Raw genomic sequence first — 22,391 nt, forward strand, 5'->3', positions numbered from 1 at the left:
AGTGGTGGGGAGGAGAGTGGGGGAAGGGGAGTGGGGGGAGGGGAGTAGGGGGAGCGAGAAGGAGAAAGATGGAGGATTGGTGACTTAGGGTGAGAACTGAGTGAGGGAGGGAGAAGGGAGGGAATGGCCTTGAATGAATGCTGTGCAGTATAAGCCACACGTTGTTGCAGCGTGTGTTTCAGTTAGTGTTTTTCTCTCATTTCCCGGGACTGTGGCGCCTCGTGTCTGATATATTATCGACAGATATACTCAACAGATGTAAAGGCTCGTTCAGAGTGCTGTAGAGAAGTGGTGATGAGAGAGAAAGAGAGAAGAAATATCTATTAATATGTCGGTGTGACGAGGTTCCTCCATTTGATGTTGGTGAATGCGTGTGGCTGGCGGCAGTAGTGTTACCACATATTGTATTTTTGCTGCTACTAAATATCATGAGAATACAGCACTATAAAGTACCCTCATTAATGTAAGAAAACTCAAGTGTATATACAGAGAACCAGATCCTGTTAGTGTTGGAAGAAAAGTGTTTGTTTACCTACACTGTCACGCGTTATACAGTAAAGACGGGGAGAGTCTTGAAACTTCACCATAATATTTCGTTCGTGTGTCAACTGAATAAAACAAACGACCATCAACAATGAACAACAGCCGTAAGTATGATGGTATTTGTTTGTCTTGTTGTTAAGAGTACAGAGAGACTAAACCAGTGCTGTGGAAACTCTTGGCTGTGGCATCATCGTGGGCACCCCAGTAGAATACCAAGATATTAGACACAGGACGATATACTCTAAGAAATTTTATAATGTTACGCACAGGTGTATGTTATGCCGGGTTATATAAGTGTATAGTACAGTATGTTGACAGACGGACTGCCAGAAGTACAGCAGGTTGATGTAGTGTGCTGTAGTGATCACGTGAAGACTAGACACCTTAACTTAGCTAACCTAAATATTATCCAGATTATCTTAAAACTTAACCTGCCTTAACCCAACTTAGATTACCTTACCATTATCCAAACTAACCTAACCTAACCTAACCTGACCCCCAAGATAGCGTTAGGGTGGTTAATTTTTAGGTGAAAGAAGATGAGGAATAATCTTTAGATAATTCAGACATAGGTCATTTGTACAATGACTAGCGAAGTATCTAGGGAACAGTAAGGTGAGTGTGTGTGTGTAATAATAATAATAATAATAATAATAATAATGATAAACGGTTTATTAATAGAGTTGCAGCCGGTGGCTGAAAATATACAGACTTACATTTGATTTAGACACAATGATATAATATGCACTGAATACATTTACAGGGCTGTACAGTACATAAATCAGGAGTTGTTTATTATTTTAACAATAGATGGGATGGTGCTGTTCTTATATCTATCGGTGCGGGCTCTTATGGACTGAATTTTGTTGTAGTGGCGGACTGCGCGAGTTGGGTGGGGGGCTGCAGGTGGCAGGAGGTGGCGATGAAGAGGGTGGTGCAGTAGTCCACTGCCAAACCTTTCCAGTGCTTGGTGGTGGAGGTCACTGAGGGATGGCATTTCCAGGGTGGAGAGAGCGTTGGTGTAGCCGGAGTATTCTGCTCCAAAGCATGATTCTGCAGGCCCTTTTCTGTACCTTCTCTAGCTGACGTTGTTGGGTGGAGTTGAGAGAAGACGACCAGGCTGGTGACGCATACGTTAGTTTGGAGAGAATAAAGGCGTTGTAGATGGTCCTCAGCTCTGGTGTGGGTGTCCCAAGTGACCTAAGTCGTCGTAGCATGTAGAGACGATACGAGGCTGCCTTGACTGTGTTATTTACATGGGCCTTCCGGTCAGGATTGTTGTCTATGGTTACACCCAGGAGTTTGGCAGACTGCACCAGCTGGAGAGGATGGGCACCCACTGTGACTGCTGGGGCTTGCACTGGAGTGGTGGCGGTATTGATGTGCATGACTACGGTTTTGGTGTACTTGATGGTGACCTTGTTTTCCGTGGTCCATGCCTGTAGCTTGTCCAGGGTGCCTTGTAGCGATGAGTAGTCTGGTGTGGTGTTGTCCACTGAAAACCCCACAGTGCAGTCATCCACGTACTTCCACCTGTGAGGAGTGTCCGATAGAGCGTCGTTGATCAGGATGAGGAAGCACAGTGGTCCCATCTTGCCTGGGGAACACCGCAGGTGAGGTGTTGGAATATGGAGACCAAGCCCTGATACCTCACTGCCTGGCGACGTCCACTCAAGAAATCAGTGAGCCATGAGACCAGGTTGGTGGGCAGCCCTAGTGCAATAGCCTTGTTGATAACAGTGCAGTGATCAACAAGGTCAAAGGCCTTCCTGAAGTCCACAAGGGCAACGGCCAGTGATGTCTTACGTTTCTGCAGGTTTTTTTTTGTGTGTGTGTGTGTGTGCAATAATGATAATAATAATAATAATAATAATAATAATAATAATAATAATAATAATAATAATAATAATAATAATTAACGGTTTATTAAAAAAGTTCTGCAGCCCGAAGGCTGAGTATATACATTGGACACAAATGACTTATGACATACATTGGTGGTTTAACAAAAGCCTTCATTAGAGAAAGGTAAAGGAACATACAGTGAACATACAGATTCATGTAGGTGTTGAACAGCAATCACGTAGTGTAGTAACTCCCTCCCAGATGGTGTTAGGAGGGACCTCACGTGGTGTAGTAATTCCCTCACAGATGATGATATGAGGGACCTCACGTGGTGTAGTAATTCCCTCACAGATGGTGTTAGGAGGGACCTCACGTGGTGTAGTAATTCCCTCACAGATGGTGTTATATGAGTGAGGTGTGGTCCCAGGCCTTCCTATCTTAGACGGATTAACACATCGCTGGTTGTTGTTGGGTCTCACGGGCCGTTATTACTGGGTACCTGGGACCTCACTGTGTGAAGGTTAACTTGGGTACGACTGTTACTGTTGAGTTTTTCTCACTGACTTAAGCACTGTTCACCACTGTTCACCTCTGTTTAACACCGGTTCCGTTCCTTTCCTAAATGAAATTGTAACTTCTGGCGAGAACTTGTTGATATTCCGGTGGGGAGGAGGGTTCAGGGGAGGGAGTTGGTATGGGCCAACTTAACAGTTGACCTGGCTGCTCCCAGAGGAGCGCCAGGTACGTCTTGACCCTTCGGTGGTCAAGGATGTTGTGATGTGTGTGGTTGGGGGGTGTAGGTGTGTGTGTGAATGTGTCTGTGTGTGGGTGTGGGGGGGTAGGTGTGTGTGGGTGAATGTGTGTCTGTGTGTGGGTGTGTGGGTGTGACTCTGTGTGTGTGTGTGTGTGTGTGTGTGTGTGTGTGTGTGTGTGTGTGCGTTGGTGAGTGTGTGTCTGTATGTGGGTGTCTGTTCACCTTTTTCCTCCACTTTCCCTCCCTCTTCCCTTTACCACCCTTCCTCCATCCTCCCACCACCACCACCCTACCTCCATCATCCCTCCACCACCTCCATCATCCCTCCACCACCACTCTCCATCCTCCTTTTCACTTCCCTCCAGCCCTCGTTGGAGACATTGTAATCACTGGGTCACCCGATGAAGTAGTTTCCCAGGAGTTCAAGGCTGGGTTGGTGAAGGGGGTCCTCGGCTGGCGTTTTCTCTCAAGCGGATGAGAAGGAGGAATTAGAGGGAAAACAGACGAGCGTAATAGTGGTTGGGTTAATGTTAGTTTTTGGTTGTGCTGTATTACTCTTCACACACACAAACACACACACACACACACACTGTTACGACCGTGTCGTATTTTTCTATTTTTTTATTTAACATGCTTCCATGTTGTTCCATATTATTCCTGTAATTAAGTGTTATACTTACTATTATATAATCTAGTCACCTTACCCTGTGCTGTTAAGGTTTTAACTGTTATTATTTGTTCAAGCCCATCTTATTTCTTCATTTAGTATTGTAACAAGCATTCTTTCTCTCTAACGACCATCTGCATCGTTAAACGACCCACCGGCGGGTTTTGGGCGGGAATTGGTCCACCAACTGCCAGTGTTTAGTCCAGTCCACCTTGTCATTCAGTTCACGTTCTTTTGAGTGACACTTGTCACCTGTTACTTTATTTCATTTCATTTCTGTGATTGTTCCTGTCGCCACCAATGTGGTATATCTATGTGAGTACCTATTTATGTCTCTTATGTGTCCATCAGTGCTTGCTTAGTTACATTTAAGTAATTCAGTGTTGTTCCACTGTAGTTAATTTCAGTGTTAGTTTTATATGTTTATGCAGTGTTAACGCAATCCAATGCTTTATTTTTATTCTTTTGATGTTTCGATGTTTAGTATCATTTGTGTCTTAAAGGTTTCCGATAGTGAATCAATTTGTTTGACAGCCTACGAGGCTCTTTATTGTATTAATATTTAATTTAATTAAATTCTTAAAGGTTTACTTTATTTATTTATTTTTTATTCCCTTTTAATTTACTTCACTTTTTTTGTTTGGTTACGCCTAGAACCTGGATATTAAAGTAAATTAAGAGACGGCGTAAGCACACACATACACACACACACACACACACACACACACACACACACACACACACACACACACACGGTCAGAATTTTGTGTAGAAATATCTAACATAAATAATAAATGAAATAATAACAACAATAAACTTAGGAAGAAGTCAAAGCCATTTTAACTATTTAAGTAATTAGACCCCCAAAAAGGTCAGAAGCCAAATAATATATATATTTTCTTTTCAGGACCGCAACAACCGACAACTCAGACCATTTCCATACAACAGCCGCCGTTACCTGACCCAATAGTATATCGCTTCCCGTTCTTAGTGAGGGGAACATACGTGAGTGTTTTATTTCCCAGTGATGCTTTCTTTATTATTATTATTATTATTGTTATTATTATTACTATTATTATTATTGTTATTGTTGTTATTATTGTTATTGGTGTTGTTGTTGTTATTTTTATTATTATTCCGGTGGTGTTCTGCCAATAAACAGAGAGACATTACAATAACTGAAGGAAAAACATCCCCTGCAAGTGAAGAGGAAGGCATCAGGTTCCAGGGAGCCTATATACCTCCATACACTGTCTGTCGTGTACGAGAAAATAAGAGGGATGGTGTGGAAAAAAGCACTGAGACACAGGGAGGAGCTGGCCCTTCATGCCTGGATGCAGACGGTTGGAGAGTTATCCTCAGCACAAACAAGTTTGGTGCCGCAGCAAGTGATCTCTGTAATGCCACCGCCGCCCTCGCAAGAAAGCTAGCAACCTCGTACTGCCATCACCTCTATGCTCTGAAAGCCTGCCGCCTCATTCCCCTGGACAAAATCCAGAGTGTAGGCCTATAGGGGCGGGGGAAGTGCTGAGACGGATCATTGGAAAATGCATAATGGAGGTGGTAAATGATGATGTCAGGGCAGCAGCATGTGCTGGCCACCAAGCTGGGGTGAAGATGCCATTCACCCCATGAGAAATTTGAGCTGTGATTGTGAGGCAGTACTCCTGGTTGACGTTCACAATTCATTCAATATAATCAATCGCAAGGCTACACCCCACAACATTAAGATAAAGTGTCCAAGCTTTGCAGTGTATGTTAAAAACACTTACAGGAACCCGACAGACTTGTCTATAACAAACTTCAAGGCCCCAAGAGGAGATGCCACCATAGAGTCAACGCACTCGGCCTATCCGTGCTCCAACACACAATAAAATTTGAAACATCCGCTGTCAAGCAATTGGCATATGCTGATGACCTTACAGGAGCAGGAAAAGTGGAGGACATCAAAAAGTGGTGGGACCTGGTAACATCACGTGGCCCACAAATAGGGTACCACCCAAATGCCAGAAAATCCTTCCTCATTGTGAAGCCAGAATACCTATGACCGGGCTATAAAGGTGTTCAACGGAAATGAGATCAAAATAACAAAGGACAGTCAAACACACCTAGGTGCGGTAATCGGCATGAATGATTTCAAGACCAAGTATGTAACGGCAAAGGTAAATGAGTGGGAGAAGGAAATCCAAACTCTGTCTGATATTGCTAAAACTGAGCCACATGCGGCGTTTGCGGCATTCACCCATGGAGTCAAGCATCGCTGGAACTATCTTATGCGCACTATCCCATATATCGGACCCCTTCTCTACCCTCAGGAAGAAGCCATCAGAATCGCTTTTATTTCAACACTAGTTAAAAGCTTTCACTTAGCCCTAGCAGAACGGTTTATCCTTGCATTACCATCGAGACTGGGAGGAATGGGAATTACTAACCCAGAGGAGCTTGCTGCCACTGAAGTCCAAAACTCTGTCGAGCTCACGGCAGCCCTCACTGAGCACATAGTTGCTCAAAATGTAGCAAGTGAGGTGGATACCAGCGAATTAAACAAGATTCGACGGTCCATTACGACAGAACGGCAGCATACCCAAAATGAAATACTTCAACAAGTGATGCAGCAATTGTCGGCGAATTTAAGAAAAAAAGTAGCTATACCACAGGAGGTGGGCGCCTCGAACTGGCTAACAACATTACCGATAAGAGCAAAGGGATTCAGCCTTAACAAACAAGAATTTACAGACGCCATTGCTCAAAGGTACGGTAGGCTAGTAGAAGGTTTGCCCTCCCAATGCGTGTGTGGCGCATCCTATGACATCGACCACGCCATGGTGTGTAAGAAGGGGACTTCGTATGCATGAGGCACTGAGGCATGACGAAGTAAGGGATCTCACAGCAAATATTTCTGAAGGAAATCTGCCACGACGTCACGGTGGAACCGATCCTTCTTCCATTGGACGGTGTGAATCTCCATCACAGGACTTCAAACACATCCAATAAAGCCCGTGTGGACGTCAGTGCTCGAGGATTCTGGACGCCGGAACAGCATGCCTTCTTTGATATCAGCATATTCGACCCAATGGCCGCCTGTTGCCGTGACCTGTCTCTCGAGGCTACACAGAAGAGGAACGAGAACGACAAGAACAGTGTGTATTCTCGGAGAATTCAGAACGTTGATCAAGGCAGCTTCACTCCTCTGGTGTTTACAACCTCTGGTGGGATGGGATAAAGTGCAAGATGTTTCTATGCCAGACTCGCGGAGGTGCTATCTGAACGGAAGCAGCAGCCCAGAAGCTACATTACAGCCTGGTTGAGCTGTTGACTGTCCTTCTCTCTGCTTAGGCCTGCATTGCTTTGCCTCAGGGGAACGAGATCTTCGGCTCCAAAGCCGACAACGGAGTCACTGAATGCTGCATAGATCTGAAGCTTACCTAACTTAGCTAGGGTAGCTAATTTTGTATTTGGATATTTAATATTAAAGTAATAAAATGGTGGCGAAGGTGTGGCTATTGGGGGAAGCTGGAGGCCAAGTTAAAAAAGTAGTAATAGTAGTATCAACGCTGTTATTATTACGTGTTTAAGACTGACTAACATGTATGGTTGTGTTTCAGTGTTGTGGTTGTAGATGTACAGCTCTGTCCATACTCTTCATCTACCTGTGCGGGGTAATGAACCTCGTCATAGTAACTATACTCGGTGTTGATTCCGCGTCTGCTTTTTTCCTGCCGATGGGAGGTAAGTTTTGGGGAGAGGGAGGGAGAGATGATAGGGAAGTTGGGTTGAGGAGAGGGAGGGAGGGAGGGATGGATGGAGGGGAAACTGGGTTGAGGAGAGGGAGGGAGGGAAGGATGGATGGAGGGGAAACTGGGTTGAGGAGAGGGAGAGAGGGATGGGAGGGAAGCTTGGTTAGGGAGAGGGAGGGAGGGAGGGAGGAAGCTGAGTTGAGGAAAGAGAAGTAGGGAGGGAGAGAGGGAGGGTAGGAAGAAGGCTGGGCTAAAGAGAGAGGGAGGTACGGAGGGAGAGAGGGACGGAGGAGGTGGCTGGGTTGAAGATTTTTTAGTTTAACAGTTTTATTGGCAAACTTGAGGTATAATTTGCCTATTATTAGTAGTTCAGTGTGAAGGGAGACCAATAGATAGGAATTCCTCTTCTGTGGGTTGGTTTCACTTCTACGATAGATCCTTTTCAATACATCCTTTCTAAGTTATACCTTTTACAGTATATAATTTCTAAGATATTTTGCATACAGGGGTACCTAGTGACAGCACTAGGATCCCGCTTCCTCTATCAAGGAATAAACAATTGAAATTTAATTGATATTTTGCAATTCATCATTTCTAAGATAGACATTCTACAATATATTATTTCTAAGATAGACCATTTACAATGCAACCCACTTCAAAATAAACATTTCACATAATATTTCTGACATGGATATAATACAATTTATAATTTTTAAGATATACATTTTAAAATAAGTTCTTTCTAGGATAGACCTTTACAGTATATCCTTTCTAAGATAAACGTTGCACAATGCATCCCTCCAGAGGAAAGACTTTTTCACCTCTTCTCTACTCCTCTCTGCACAGGATTAATGGCCATATTAGGGTATAGCCTGACAGCCAAGGCCCGTAAGGAATATAACGCCCTCCCCCCTGATCACCCTGACCGCCTCATGTACTCAAGAAGACCAGGACCTGCCGCTGGGCCAACACCCATCAGCTACCATATGGTGCCGGGGTCCCAGAGCCAAGCCTTAACTCCGGGTGGAGGAGGAGCAGTGATGGGAGACTCGCTACAGGTAGGTACTGGGGATCCACAGATGGGATCACCTGCTAGTTTTCGAATGTCTACCTATCCATCACCACACGGAGGACAACCTGCTACTTATCCACCACCACACGGAGGACAACCTGCCACCTATCCATCGCCACATGGAGGACAACCTGCCACCTATCCACCACCGTACGAAGGGCAACCTGCCACCTATCCACCACCGTATGGAGAACAACCTGCTACCTATCCATCGCCACATGGAGGACAACCTGCCACCTATCCACCATCGTACGGAGGACAACCTGCCACCTCTCCACCACCGTACGGAGGACAACCTACTATCTATACATCACCTTACGGGGGACAACCCGCTACGTGTCCTCCACCATATGCAGGAATTGAAGGGCGGCCAGGGAACTACACAGCCTCAGCGCCGGGTCTGGAGGTGCAGGACGATGAGCCTCCCCCGCCCTACTCCGATGTTGTTAAACAGTTTATATAGTGTTCTTTGATGACGTGTTTAAGTGAAGTGAGTCAGATAGTTCCGCGAGGGACAGTGTGGTATGCGACGCTTCTAAACCTTGGATACACAGCGTGCAGTACTGCTCTGCTTTCGCCTCCTTAGTTTGTATATTTATTTTCTCATTACAGCTGGGTGGATAGGGAGTATATGTACACATTATAACGCACACACAAACACACCGGCTGCAACTCTATTAGTGAACCGTTTATTATTATTATTATTATTATTATTATTATTACACACACACACACACACACACACACACACACACACATATATATATATATATATATATATATATATATATATATATATATATATATATATATATATATATATATATATATATATATATATATATATATATATATATATATATATAATAGCTGCGGAAACCAGCATTGCCAGGGTTTGTTTTTAATGAGAGCTATCATCTAGAGTAGATGAGCTTCTCTACATTACAACAATTATAATTGTATCTCTTGGGTGGGGGTGGGCCACTTTAGGGTCACAACCACTACACTACGGTGGGGGTGGGCCATAATAGGGCCACTACACTACGATGGGGGTGGGCCATAATAGGGCCACTACACTATGGTGGGGGTGGGCAATAATAGGGCCACCCCCACTACACTACGGTGGGGGTGGGCCATAATAGGGCCACCCCCACTACACTACGGTGGGGGTGGGCCATAATAGGGCCACCCCCACTACACTACGGTGGAGGTGGGCCATAATAGGGCCACCCCCACTACACTACGGTGGGGGTGGGCCATAATAGGGCCACCACCACTACACTACGGTGGGGTTGGGCCACAATAGGGCCACCCCCACTACACTACGGTGGGGGTGAGCCATAATAGGGCCACCACCAGTACACTATGGTGGGGGTGGGCCATAATAGGGCCACCACCAATACACTATGGTGGGGTGGGCCATAATAGGGCCACCACCAATACACTATGGTGGGGTGGGCCATAATAGGGCCACCCCCAGTACACTAAGTGGAATTCGTCCTAGTAGGAGCCAATCCCTGAGCCCCACCGCCGGGAGTTGTTGCCACACTGTTGATGATCTTTAACACTGTAGTAGCCGGGAGTTGTTGCCACACTGTTGATGATCTTTAACACTGTAGTAGCCGGGAGTTGTTGCCACACTGTTGATGATCTTTAACACTGTAGTAGCCGGGAGTTGTTGCCACACTGTTGATGATCTTTAACACTGTAGTAGCCGGGAGTTGTTGCCACACTGTTGATGATCTTTAACACTGTAGTAGCCGGGAGTTGTTGCCACACTGTTGATGATCTTTAACACTGTAGTAGCCGGGAGTTGTTGCCACACTGTTGATGATCTTTAACACTGTAGTAGCCGGGAGTTGTTGCCACACTGTTGATGATCTTTAACACTGTAGTAGCCGGGAGTTGTTGCCACACTGTTGATGATCTTTAACACTGTAGTAGCCGGGAGTTGTTGCCACACTGTTGATGATCTTTAACACTGTAGTAGCCGGAGATCTCCAACAGACAAACAAAATCACAAACAAAATAATAAATAATCACGCCTTGTGTTCTCAATAACTCTAAAACCTGTACGAAGATTTATATTTCTGTAACTCAGTTTACTGTACTTTATTCATCCTAAAATGTTACAGTGTAGGAACACATCACCTGGAAGCTTCTGTGTTTAACTTGCACATCTCACACAATAGCATCATTTTAAGTTAGCAAGTTATATGTCATGCTGCCAGACTGATGGTAGAGTCTGACTTCTTGTTGCCGTGAAGAAGTCATGAGTCACAGTTGAGTGTTTGTAGAGTACCACTACAGTAATTGTTTACTGTCACCACTCAGGTCAAGTCTCTTATTGTGCAATATATTTTTATTGTAATTCTACAGAATGAAAAATTAATTTTTATGTATGTTTTGTGAAATTTTGCATAATGTAAAGTATCTTTTTGTTTCCTCTCCAGTTTGGACTTAATTTTTCCTACTGTGTAGGGAAAAAAATATCAACCTCTTCATTTTATTTTTCCTCAGGAAATAATTTCCTGGAGAAATTATATGAAACTTTTATTTGATCATTATTTTGTAATTAAATCTTTGTCTTATATTATATTACAGATATACATATACACATGTACTGTATATGCTTCATGTAGTGTTGCTCTTCAAAAGTAAAAGCTCCCAGTAACTTAACCCAGTACAGTATTGTTTATCTGCTTCTTAGCGGTAAATAAACTAACATATTCCATTGATATTTTCTTAACACAAGTAAATTAAGATTATTTTATTAAATATATACTACACGTTCTTTAAAATACTGGGGTGACATTATACCACTTCACTGACACTTATCGGGTCCAAGTGCATTTACAGACCAAATTTATGCTGTTGCCGGAAATCGCGAACAGAAACACACACACACACACACACACACACACACACACACTCCCCTTTATATACAACTTACTAATTCATTATATCCTAAAATCTCTAAATATTGCCTCAAACACTTGTTCTCAATTGTGTGTTCAGATTAATTGCAAAATACATAATCATAATATTAATTAAATAAATACCTGGAGGCTTTTTACCTGTAATGTTTCCTTTCTCTAGTTTAAATAGATTCACTTGGGGCCAAACACACCAACACTATCATGATATTTAGAATTTCACGTTTGCTGTGGCGCTCTTCATTAATTACATACCTGTTAATTGTTTCAGGTAATCAGGGTAATCTTTTCTTGCTGTTGTCAGATGTTTGTTTATTTGTTGGTCGGTTTGTCTGTTTGTTTGATTGTTTGATAATTTGTTATATGTTTGTTGGTTGTTTTTTTTTGTATGTGTTGTGTTTGTTTGCTTATGTGTTTGCTTGTTAGTTTGTGTCTTTGTTTTCATGGAATAACAAAAAATGGAAATTAATATTATGTAAATGAAACAGCTTTATATTTGCATTTTTTTATTTATATTGGGATGATTATGTAATAATAATAATAATAATAACAATAATAATAATAATAATAATAATAATAATAATAATAATAATAATAATAATAATAATAACAATAATAATAATAAAAATAATAATAATAATAACAATAATAATAATAACTAATGGTTTATTGAAAGAGCATGGGAACCGTTAGGCTGATAATATACAGTTACATAATTGGGGAATGGATCACTTGATTGACAAATAATATACAAGTAACATAAGTGATACAAATATGATATATAATAACTCGGTAGGGAGAAGGTCATACTACAGGGCATTTCAACATAGTGACAGTGTAAAAAGGTTAGCTTGGCTCGGAGTGAATGCACTGGTTGATTACGAGTTGTTGATAATTTTTTCAATGGTTGGGACTGGGCTGTTCTTATAGCGATCAGTTCGTGCTCGTATGGGCTGGATGCGGTTGTGGTGTCGAACAGCAATTCGCAGACGAATTGATCTCGGGCGGAAGTAGGAGCCGGTGTCGAGGGTGGTGCCGAAACTTCTCGCCAAATTTGCAGATGAGGTCGTGGTGATGATCAGAGAGAGCCGAAAGGGTTAGTGTGTTGAGCGCTTCTTGATATGTGGAGTAGGAAGGGGAGAGAATAATCTTGCATGCCCTCTTTTGCACTTTTTCGAGGTGTTTAGTTTGTGTGGCATTTAGGGAGGAAGACCAGGCAGGGTAGGCATAGGTGAGCTTGGGAAGTATGAATGTTGAGTAAACACTAAGAGGTCAGGAGCAGGAACTCCGAGGGACTTGAGTCGGCGGAGGAGGTGGAGACAAAAACTGGAAGATTTGACAACTGTACTGACGTGTGTTTTCCAATTTAGTTTGTTGTCAATGGTGACACCGAGGAGCTTAGTGGGGTCCACAACCTGGAGTGTGTTGGGGCGCAAAGTATTGGAATGGGGTGGGACAAGGGCGGACGAGAGGTTGATGTGCATAACCATGGTTTTAGTATGGTTGATGGTAACGTGGTTGTTGGTGGCCCAATTTTGGAGACTGTTAAAATAATCCTGGAAGGCGGTGTAGTTGGGAGCCGAGTTTTTGACACCGATCCCAATGGTGGAGTCGTCGACATATTTCCAGCGAGCAGAGGTTTCTCTTAGGGCATCATTGATAAGCATAAGGAAGAAGAGCGGTCCCATCTTGGTGCCTTGGGGGACGCCACATGTGAGTGACTGAAAAGTGGAGACAGCCCCTTGGAAGCGTCCGGCTTGTTGTCAGAGGTATAACTCATTATTAACGTGTATAACTAAATAAATCGTTTGTTTCTTATATATAATTAGCCTGAGGAGCGTGTGTGGTCATCAGATGGCTCACCGGGTTGAGACCTCTTGACTAGTTCTTGTCAACTACTTTAATTCTGGTAAATTAGTTTATATAAATAAATTAATAATAGCTTACTATTGTATTATAACTATTATTTATTAGAAATAACTGCGTTGTCCGATGAGACTTTCAACTAATAAGTTAATTAATGAGATACTTGTCCAACTGTGATTTTTTTAGATTTGCGCCCATCTGGGAAGCAAGCGGAGTTCATGCTTGCCTTCGTGACTCATGCATTAAGGGCGTAGGTGCTTGAGGAGAATTCCCGATACAATACATCGCTTTATGACAAGGCGTGGCAAGTCCCTAATAAGTCAAGTGCCAGGCCTGTCTGGAGGAGGAGGGCTATTGGTCAGGAGGAAGGGGTCAGTAGTCCGCTGACCCTGTATCCGGTACACCGGCAGAGCTGTTTACACAACCACCCAGATCACACGTCTGCCAACGAGAACCAACTTTGTGTTTTTTTTTTGTTCTTTTTTACGTTTAGCAAAGTTGGATCAACGTAGTAACTGTCAAAACTAGCTGAAGTCTTCAGAGAACGTCATCAAGGACTCATAAGCCCATCGTACGAGAAAGCTAAGTATCTGATAGTTGGAGGAGAAAGGGGGTTTGGTAGGAGAGGGGGGAAGGAGGAGGTAAGCCTCCATTTCCAAGTAATTTTATTAAATTATGTTGTTTTTTTATTGTGTCGTGCACTTTGACAAGGGAAAAGGTGGAAGGGGAAATATTGACATACGACGTTTTGGAGAATACGTCTACGTCTTCCTCCATTGGCACTAATCCCCATCTCCCTGCCAGCGTGTCTTAGTGTTTATGTTTGGGTCTGGCCGTCACCACCTCAACAAGAAAGCTTTCACCTCTGTCCTGGATTTTGGGCTTCACTTAAAGTTTATTTCTTCGGTTACGACTACCTCTCTCTCTCTCTCTCTCTCTCTTTATTTAAACAGTTGATTACATGGGATCACTGACAAGGTTCTAGCCTAGTCGCATACATAGTTAAAGTCAGTGGATGAATTAAAACCACTAAAATATAATGATCTAGACGTAGTAAATAATATTGTAGACAAATTACTTAGTAATACACAAAAAACTGTAAACCTCAATTGACGTGCTGTGGACAAACGCCGTCAGCATTTCTTAAATGCATTTTAATGTAACTGTTCACACGACCCGTCATGCTGACGGCGGCAGGCGGCCGACAGCCGACCGACACGTCTCGGATTTCTTCTCGAGAAATCCTGGCCGGTTTGACGGCGGCTTGGCGCCAGCCTGACGGGTTGGAGACGGCTCGTGTGAACGAGGACCCATACGAATTTAGTTCAGTGTTTGGCATCATGGACGAAAGGCTGATAGAAGTTGTGCGAGGGTATGAAGAGTTATTTGACATGACTAACAAGAAGTACAGTGATAATCTGCATAAAGATAAGATATGGAAAGTGATTGGCGAGGCAATAAACAAACCAGGTGAGTTTGAAATAAGTTTATTACACTTGAAATGTTTTGTCTTGCCTTATTACATCATATATATATCGCTCCCAAGGACTACTGAAAAATGCTTTGAATTTTTCCCTTACATTAAATGCAGTCTGATGAGCATTTCCGCCTTGTCTCGGTATATTTATCAGGATATTTTGAGAGTGTGTTGACATATTGCCTTTAAGATCAGAAATGTTTTCTTCCCTAATAAAATTATGTAAAAGGCAAATAGCATAAACAATGACATCTGCATTTTCAGGATTTAAATTCAGTGTTCTTTGGTAAATCAAAAACTTCTGGCTCAGAATGCCAAAGGCATTTTCAACTACCCTCCTAGCATGTGAAAGTCTGTAATTATAAACTCTTTTCTGATCATCATCAATCTGTGTATCTGGGTATGGTCTCATTAAGTAGGGTTTCAGAGGGAAAGCTTCGTCCCCTACAAGCACATGTGGTGCTGCGCAAGATGTTCCCGGTAGCAGGTTTTCTGGAGGTACATTCAGAGTGTTCTTTTCTAATACCTCGCCGAACCTTGAGTGTGCAAAGATTCCACCATCACTGTTTTTTCCATTAGCTCCTATATCAACTACCACAAACCTGTACTTTGCATCCACCACACCAAGCAATACAGTTGAAAATGTTTGTTTGTAGTTAAAAAATAGTGAGCCACTATTTGGTGGGGCACGGATTTTTACGTGCTTACCATCTATGGCACCTACACAGTTTGGAAAATTCGAGTTCCCAAAATTCAGCTGCAATTTTTCTCCAGGCTTCCTCAGTTGGCGTTGGCATAACTTCCTCTCTCAGTCTCATGATGATGTCTTTGCACACCTCCTTGACAATGCTATGGACTGTTGAATGTCCTAAACGATAACTGAAGGCGATAGTTCTAAAATTGTCTCCCGTAGCAAGATATCTGAAAAGAAAAATTTTCCATTTATCTATCTCTCTATCTATCTATCAATCTTTCTATCTATCTATCCATCTATCTATCTATCTATCTATCTATCTATCTATCTATCTATCTATCTATCTAGCTATCTACACATACATACACACACTGCAATGATACCGTATGCTTTCTCATTCTAGGACATGAATGCAAGCTACGATGGGGTAATCTTCGAGACCAGTACCGTAGGTATTTAAGAAAAATAAATACCAAGAGTGGCCAGGAAGCGGTAAATGTAACAAAATGGAGATATGCAGATGAAATGTCATTCATTAAACCTTTCCTTCGTGATAGAGAAACGATGACTAGTCTTGAAGAAGAAACGGTGAATACTGTAGTCACAGAAGAGACGGAGAGTGGGATTCCATGCTCAAAAAATAAGAGAGGTAGAGAAGCAGGACAGACACTGAGTGATGAGGAAGCTTCATCAATACAATCAGAGGCTGCCACAAGGAGAAGGAGTCGACCTCCAGCTAAGAAATTTGTCCACATACCTGAGACACCTTCGTTTGTTTTAATGAAACATCTAATTGAGAGTGAAAGTCAGAAGGGAGGAAACCCTCCCGATGCCGTTGATTTGTTTTTCCAGAGCATTTCAGCTACAGTAAAGAAGTTTTCTCCCTATCATCAAAACATATGTAAAACTAAAGTTCTTGCTCTGGTATCTGAGTTAGAGTTGATAGAACTAGCAGATCAGTCATCACAGTCTAGTGCTACATCATCAGCGTTTGCTTCGGGAACTAACCTTTCACAAACATCATCATTTTCACCAACTCCATCATCATAATCTAACTCGCCTGCAGCAAGCACAGAAGATTTCATTAATTTGTAATGGAATATAAAAGGCACATCACTCGCCTTCTCATTCTCTCACACACTATATACATACGGTATATATTTAATCAAATCTCAGATGATCAGATGGAACAATTCTTTGTTTTGTTAAGTAACAGCAATATGTGTTTCTTTTTTGGGAGATAAGAACAGGAAGTAACAAAATTTTCGAAGTAAATTATAAATTGTTTACTGTAAGGTTTATAATACATAGTTTGTATTTCGAAAAATCTTTTATATAAATAATATTCATGCATTATTTAAAGCACTCATAATAAAAGATTGTGTTTTGTGAAGTAACAGCAATTTATTTTTATTTTTGGAGGTGAGAACGAGAAGTAACAAAATTTAGTTTACTGTAATGTTATACATTTTGTATTTCGGAAAATTTTTATATCAGTAAAATGCATGCAATATGTACAGCATCTTTATTCTTACCTTAAGCAAACTGCTAGTCTTTCTTTTGGGGGTACTGCTTCTCGGCAGTTGGTGTTCATCTTTGCCAGGTCCATTTCGATTTTTTCTAGTAAATAATTAAACTTAGCCTTGGACATTCAGAAGTATTGGTAGAATTTTACTTCATCATCTGCCAGTTCTTTACAGAGGGTCCAGAATTCTCCCTCGCACTTTCTCTTTTTCAGTGACTGATGTACCCATAACCTTTTCCTCTTTCCACGAACTTTTTTTTCCTCCTCTTCCTCTCGTAGAAGAGCAATTGCCGCCAAATTCTTAAGAGACCGACCGGCCATGATAATCACACAACAAAAGTTATGTAAGCACTGATTGACGGTATCAGAAGGACCGGGAACGTGTCGTGTGAATACACAACATTCTGACGGCGCCAAGCCGACGGTCTGACGGTCGGAACAGAAACGGGTCGTGTGAATCGGCCTTACTCTCTGGACTGCTCGCTGGCTATCCTGGCGGGGATAAGAGCACGATAGGGTGCAATCATCAAAACAGATCCCCGAGGGACCAATGCCTCGAATGGAAAGTCTCTGGAGGTCTGACCGTTGATGACAACTCTGAGGGTCCTCCCTCGCAGGTAGTCTGCTAGAAGCAGGAGGTTCCCCTCGATTTCCTTTGCTCGATTCTTCTTCAGGAGGCCCCTGTGCCACACCCGGTAGAAGGCCCCCATTATGTCAAGTGCGATCACGAGGGTGTCCAGACCATTGTCCAGTGCATCCTGCCAGTCTCTGGGGAGCGGCAGCAGACAGGTCTGAGGTGGATCGAAATGATCTGAAACCAAACTGTTGGTTGACAACAGATTGTGGTAGTCAGAGTGGCGACACAATTCCTCCCCGAATAGCTTCTCAAATATCTTGCTGACGACAGATAACAGTGATATGGGGCGGTAGTATCCTGGGTCCGATTTCGACCGCTTTTTATGGACAGGTTCCTCTCTGGCCACGTGTGTCCACCAGGCAACTCTCTCTCTCTTTATCTCTTTTTACCCCTGTCTCCATTTAACCACCCCCTGGCAGGAACTATCACCCCCGGCAGGAACTATCACCCCCGGCAGGAACTATCACCCCCGGCAGGAACTATCACCCCCGGCAGGAACTATCACCCCCGGCAGGAACTATCACCCCCCACCCCTGGCAGGAACTATCACCCTCGGCAGGAACTATCACCCCGGCAGGAACTATCACCCCCTGGCAGGAACTACCACCTCCCCTGGCAAGAACACCCATGGCAGGAACTCCCTGGCAGGTACTATCACCCCAGGCAGGAACATCACCCCCGACAGGAATTGACCACCCCTGGCAGGAACTATCACCCCCTGGCAGGAACTATCACCCCCGGCAGGAACTATCACCCCCTGGCAGGAACTATCACCCCTGGCAGGAACTATCACCCCTGGCAGGAACTATCACCCCTGGCAGGAACTATCACCTCCCCTGGCAAGAACACCCTGGCAGGAACTCCCCTGGCAGAACCCCTGGCAGGAATTATCACCCCCTGGCAGGAACTATCACCACCCCTGGCAGGAACTATCGCCCCTTGCAGGAACTATCACCCCCTGGCAGGAACTCCTTGGGAATCACCCTGGCAGGAACTCCCCTGGCAGGAACCCCTGGCAGGAACTATCACTCACCCCTGGCAGGAACTATCACCACCCCTGGCAGGAACTATCACCACCCCCACTATCACCACCCCTGGCAGGAACTATCACCACCCCTGGCAGGAACTATCACCCCCTGGCAGGAACTATCACCCCCTGGCAGGAACTATCACCCCCTGGCAGGAACTATCACCCCCTGGCAGGAACTATCACCCCCTGGCAGGAACTATCACCGCCCCTGGCAGGAACTCTCGCAGGGAGGCGGGCATGACCCAGTATGAGGCTAACACACAATAAGTTACCCGGAAGAAAGACCTGAGATGAGCGACCAAGCCTTTGTGTCCGGGACCAGCAGATAAGAGGCGCTGTGAGGTATGGCCGGGCAAGATGGTGGATAAAGTCTTGTGAGACTTCATCACCCCGGCTGGAGTGGGTTTAGTTTAATATTATGGCGCCAGCAGCCTGAAGGACGGACCAAGGTGATCGTTGAGTCCAAACCCGGCACTGAACCCACCACCAAACCAGACACCTAACCCGCCACCGAATCCGACACTGAACCCGACACCGAACCCGCCACCGAACCCGACACCTTCACATTATCATCGGCAGACAGACAAGAGGAAAATACACACACACACACACACACACACACACACACCTCTCAGGTAAACTCCGTGCTATTAATAAAACACATTTACCACCTCTTCAGTCGGCAGTTTCATCGATACCAGAGTCACACCGAGAGCCAATCAGCACATTTTACGCTGACCTGACCTTTCTGACTGTGTGATAGACTCTCTTCCCAGGTCACGGTCACCATGTAATAGCTCCTGGTCGGTTTTCAATGCTTCAGGGAGTTGGGATGGGTATTGGTAGTTGTTGGCGGTTCACTTGTTGATGCAACTTTTACTGAACTGCTTCTCGATTTATGAGCTCAGGTGACAACAGTGTGTGTACAGGTGTTGATACAGATACAGGTGATGATGCAGATACAGGTGTTGATGCAGGTACAGATACAGGTGTTGATACAGATACAGGTGTTGATACAAATACAGGTGATTGTAACAGCACCATTTGTATTATATAAATATTTACCCAAATGTATGATACCAAATTATTCACCATGTTATTCAATTATATAGATTTTTACAGATTGCCCCGGAGGGGGCTAGTTTATTAGGCACCCCCTTACATCCTGTGCAAGGTGAGGCGCAGAAGCGTTTACAGTGCCCATCTGGGAAGCATGCGGAGTTCATGCTTGCCTTTATGACTCATGCATTAAGGGCGTAGAAGCCTGAAGGGTCATAGGTTTTGTCAGCAAGTTACATAAAGTGACAGAATGATGAGTGTGTGGGGGGAAAGTTCCCGGTACATTTCATCTGTGTATGGCAAAGCGTGGCAGGTCCCTAATAATGTTAAGTGCCAGGCCTGTGACTAGGAGGAGGGATATCTGGTCAGGGAAGGAAGAGGTGTTGGTAACGGCTGGGGACCTGTAGGAGGAGGTCATAGGACAGGTTAGGATGTGGGAGTCGGGTTGGCCACAAAGTTTACAAACAGTGCGGCCAGGCTCAGGGTTGCCAATGCACCATAGGTACCTGTACCTTAGGTACCTGTACCCTAGGCGCAGTCTCATGTACATAATCTGTTGAGATCGAGTCAGGGATTGATACTCTTTGTAGTGGCGGTTGTCGTTACCGGTTACAGCGTCATAGTGGCGTAGTGTGACGCTACCCCGTTGTTTCAGGTGTGTCCAATTTTCGTCGAATGCTTCTCGTTGTGTGGCGTGTATGAGAGAATTGAGATGATTCAGGGAGAGGGCGAGGGTGGCTTCAATATCTTCTTGTGTCGCTTCTTTGGCAAGTCGATCAACAGTGTCACAGGCAGTTATTCCTGTGTGCGACGGGCTCCAAATAAACTTGACACGGATGTCATCAGTTTGTTCTAGCCCGGCGACGGCGGCGAGGGTGTGTTGGGCGGCAGGGGAGGAGGGGGAGGGTAATTTGAGCTTCGCTAGCGCAGAAGTGCTGTCACTGATTATAAGGAGGTTCCGGCGTTCAGTGCGAGCATAGGTAGCCCCCTCATGAATGCCCGCGAGGATGGCTATGCTTTCAGTGTCAGTGGAGGAGGCCCAGTCGTGGACCCTGATTTTCCTGCGGGCCTGGCGCTCAGGAATCCACACAGCTGCCCCAGCGCTGCCCAGCGTGGCGACAGACCCATCACAGTAGACGAGGATAGGAGGGTGGGAGGTCGTAAGAAAGGAGGCGACATCATTAATCTGCTCAAGGCAGTTAAGTTTGAGCATATACCGCAGTTGGGTGGATTTACGACCAGGGAAGGTGTGGACGACAACATCAACACTCGGGGAAGTCCACGGCGGTAGAGGCGAATGAGATTACAGATTGCCCACGAGGGACTAGTTTATTGGGCACCCCTTACATCCTGTGCAAGGTGAAGCGCAGAAGCGTTTACAGTGCCCAACTGGGAAGCATGCGGAGTTCATGCTTGCCTTTATGACTCATGCATTAAGGGCGTAAAAGGCCTGAAAGGTCATGGGTTTTGTCAGCAAGTTACATAAAGTGACAATGATGAGTGTGTGGGGGGAAAATTCCCGATACAATTGATCTGTTTATGGCAAAGTGTGGCAGGTCCCTAGTGCCAGGCCTGTCACTAGGAGGAGGAGGAGGGAAGAGGTGCCACCCCTGTAGGGGGAGGTCATAGGGCAGATGAGGATGTGGTGAAAGAGGGTGTGAGAGTCTGTTGACCACAAAGTTTACAAACAGTGCGGCCAGGCTCAGGGTTGCCAATGTACTAGGCGTGGCGAAGTACAGTGGGGGTGGAGGTGTTACGGTGTGGTGGGGCAGGTACAGTAGGGGTGGGGGGAGGCTGTAAGGGCGGAAACGATCCTCCGGCTAGTTACCGCTGCTAACTCGCTCGTTTGCTGGTGCAGACGACACTTGGGGTGGTTGGACGGAGGTGAGAACGGCAGCGACTATCACCGCCGCCGGGAGATTCAACCCAGCCGCCGTCCGTCAAAATTCTGGCTGTGATCTCATCATAGGTCCTGGACTCGTGGGCTGTGTTCCCAGACCTTCACCTATCAACTGCCAACTCTCTGGTCATCTACCACTACCGCATACCACGACCATCAGTTCATCACATTCCGTCGGTGCCCCGGTGTTCTCCTGCCTTTTCAAGTCGTCGCTGAGTGTGGAGTCGAAGTGGACGTTTCGTTACCCTGAGTGTGCATCACCGTGTTCCAGAACCTTCCCCCAGGGCCACTGCCGTAGGAAATATTTGTTCATGGTTTGATTCTATTAATTGCTGACTCCCCTGTATTGTTCGATTCTATCAATTGTTGACTCCATTTAATTGTTTGAATCCATTGATTGCTGACTCCCATTATTTGTTTGATTCCTTTAAGTGTTTGCTTCCTTTAATTGTTTGACTCCCGTAATTATTTGATGTTTGTTGAGTGGTGTCAGAGTTTTGTTATATTTTTATAGTAAAGAGATGCCGATCTCTAACGGTTGTTTGTTATTCCTCGGAAAACCATGGTCCTTGACTTTCCTTTATTAAGATCCTGATTAGCCTGGTAAGGGATTTCTATCCCTAAGTCCCAGGCCTTTACAGAGGCACATAGG

General features: G+C 44.5%; 3 protein-coding genes across 3 annotated transcripts in view; 2 read left to right on the forward strand and 1 right to left on the reverse strand.

Annotated features, from left to right (window-relative positions):
* The first annotated feature begins 187 nt into the window (after positions 1–187).
* On the forward strand, positions 188–9,355 carry LOC121854808 (basic salivary proline-rich protein 4-like). The gene is made up of 4 exons (XM_042349600.1): positions 188–647; positions 4,714–4,811; positions 7,412–7,535; positions 8,390–9,355. Exons 1-4 carry the CDS (start codon positions 635–637, stop codon positions 9,076–9,078), a joined length of 924 nt encoding a protein of 307 aa, XP_042205534.1. The 5' UTR covers positions 188–634; the 3' UTR covers positions 9,079–9,355.
* A 4,050-nt stretch (positions 9,356–13,405) lies between these two features.
* On the forward strand, positions 13,406–16,950 carry LOC121854717. Its single transcript, XM_042349453.1, has 2 exons — positions 13,406–15,064; positions 15,959–16,950. The coding sequence occupies exons 1-2, from the start codon at positions 14,599–14,601 to the stop codon at positions 16,636–16,638; spliced, it is 1,146 nt and encodes a 381-aa protein (XP_042205387.1). The 5' UTR covers positions 13,406–14,598; the 3' UTR covers positions 16,639–16,950.
* A 627-nt stretch (positions 16,951–17,577) lies between these two features.
* LOC121854718 overlaps positions 17,578–22,391 on the reverse strand; it is a 4,986-nt gene continuing 172 nt past the window's right edge. The window contains exon 2 of the mRNA XM_042349454.1: positions 17,578–18,010. Coding sequence (XP_042205388.1) covers positions 17,578–18,010 — 433 coding nt within the window. The remainder of the gene's footprint in view (positions 18,011–22,391) is intronic.

This window comes from Homarus americanus, unplaced genomic scaffold (assembly GCF_018991925.1).
Source record: "Homarus americanus isolate GMGI-L3 unplaced genomic scaffold, GMGI_Hamer_2.0 scaffold53233, whole genome shotgun sequence".
NCBI classification, from domain to species: Eukaryota; Metazoa; Arthropoda; class Malacostraca; order Decapoda; family Nephropidae; genus Homarus; species Homarus americanus.

Excerpts from the sequence above, each read along its gene's own strand:
- LOC121854808 (XM_042349600.1), top strand. Across the intron at positions 4,812-7,411 it reads TCTTAGTGAGGGGAACATAC|TGTTGTGGTTGTAGATGTAC; the intron begins GTGAGTGTTTTA and ends GTTGTGTTTCAG. Across the intron at positions 7,536-8,389 it reads TTTTTTCCTGCCGATGGGAG|GATTAATGGCCATATTAGGG; the intron begins GTAAGTTTTGGG and ends CTCTCTGCACAG.
- LOC121854717 (XM_042349453.1), top strand. The coding sequence starts at position 14,599 with ATGCTGACGGCGGCAGGCGGCCGACAGCCGACCGACACGTCTCGGATT. Across the intron at positions 15,065-15,958 it reads TCAGGATATTTTGAGAGTGT|ACTGCAATGATACCGTATGC; the intron begins GTTGACATATTG and ends ATACATACACAC.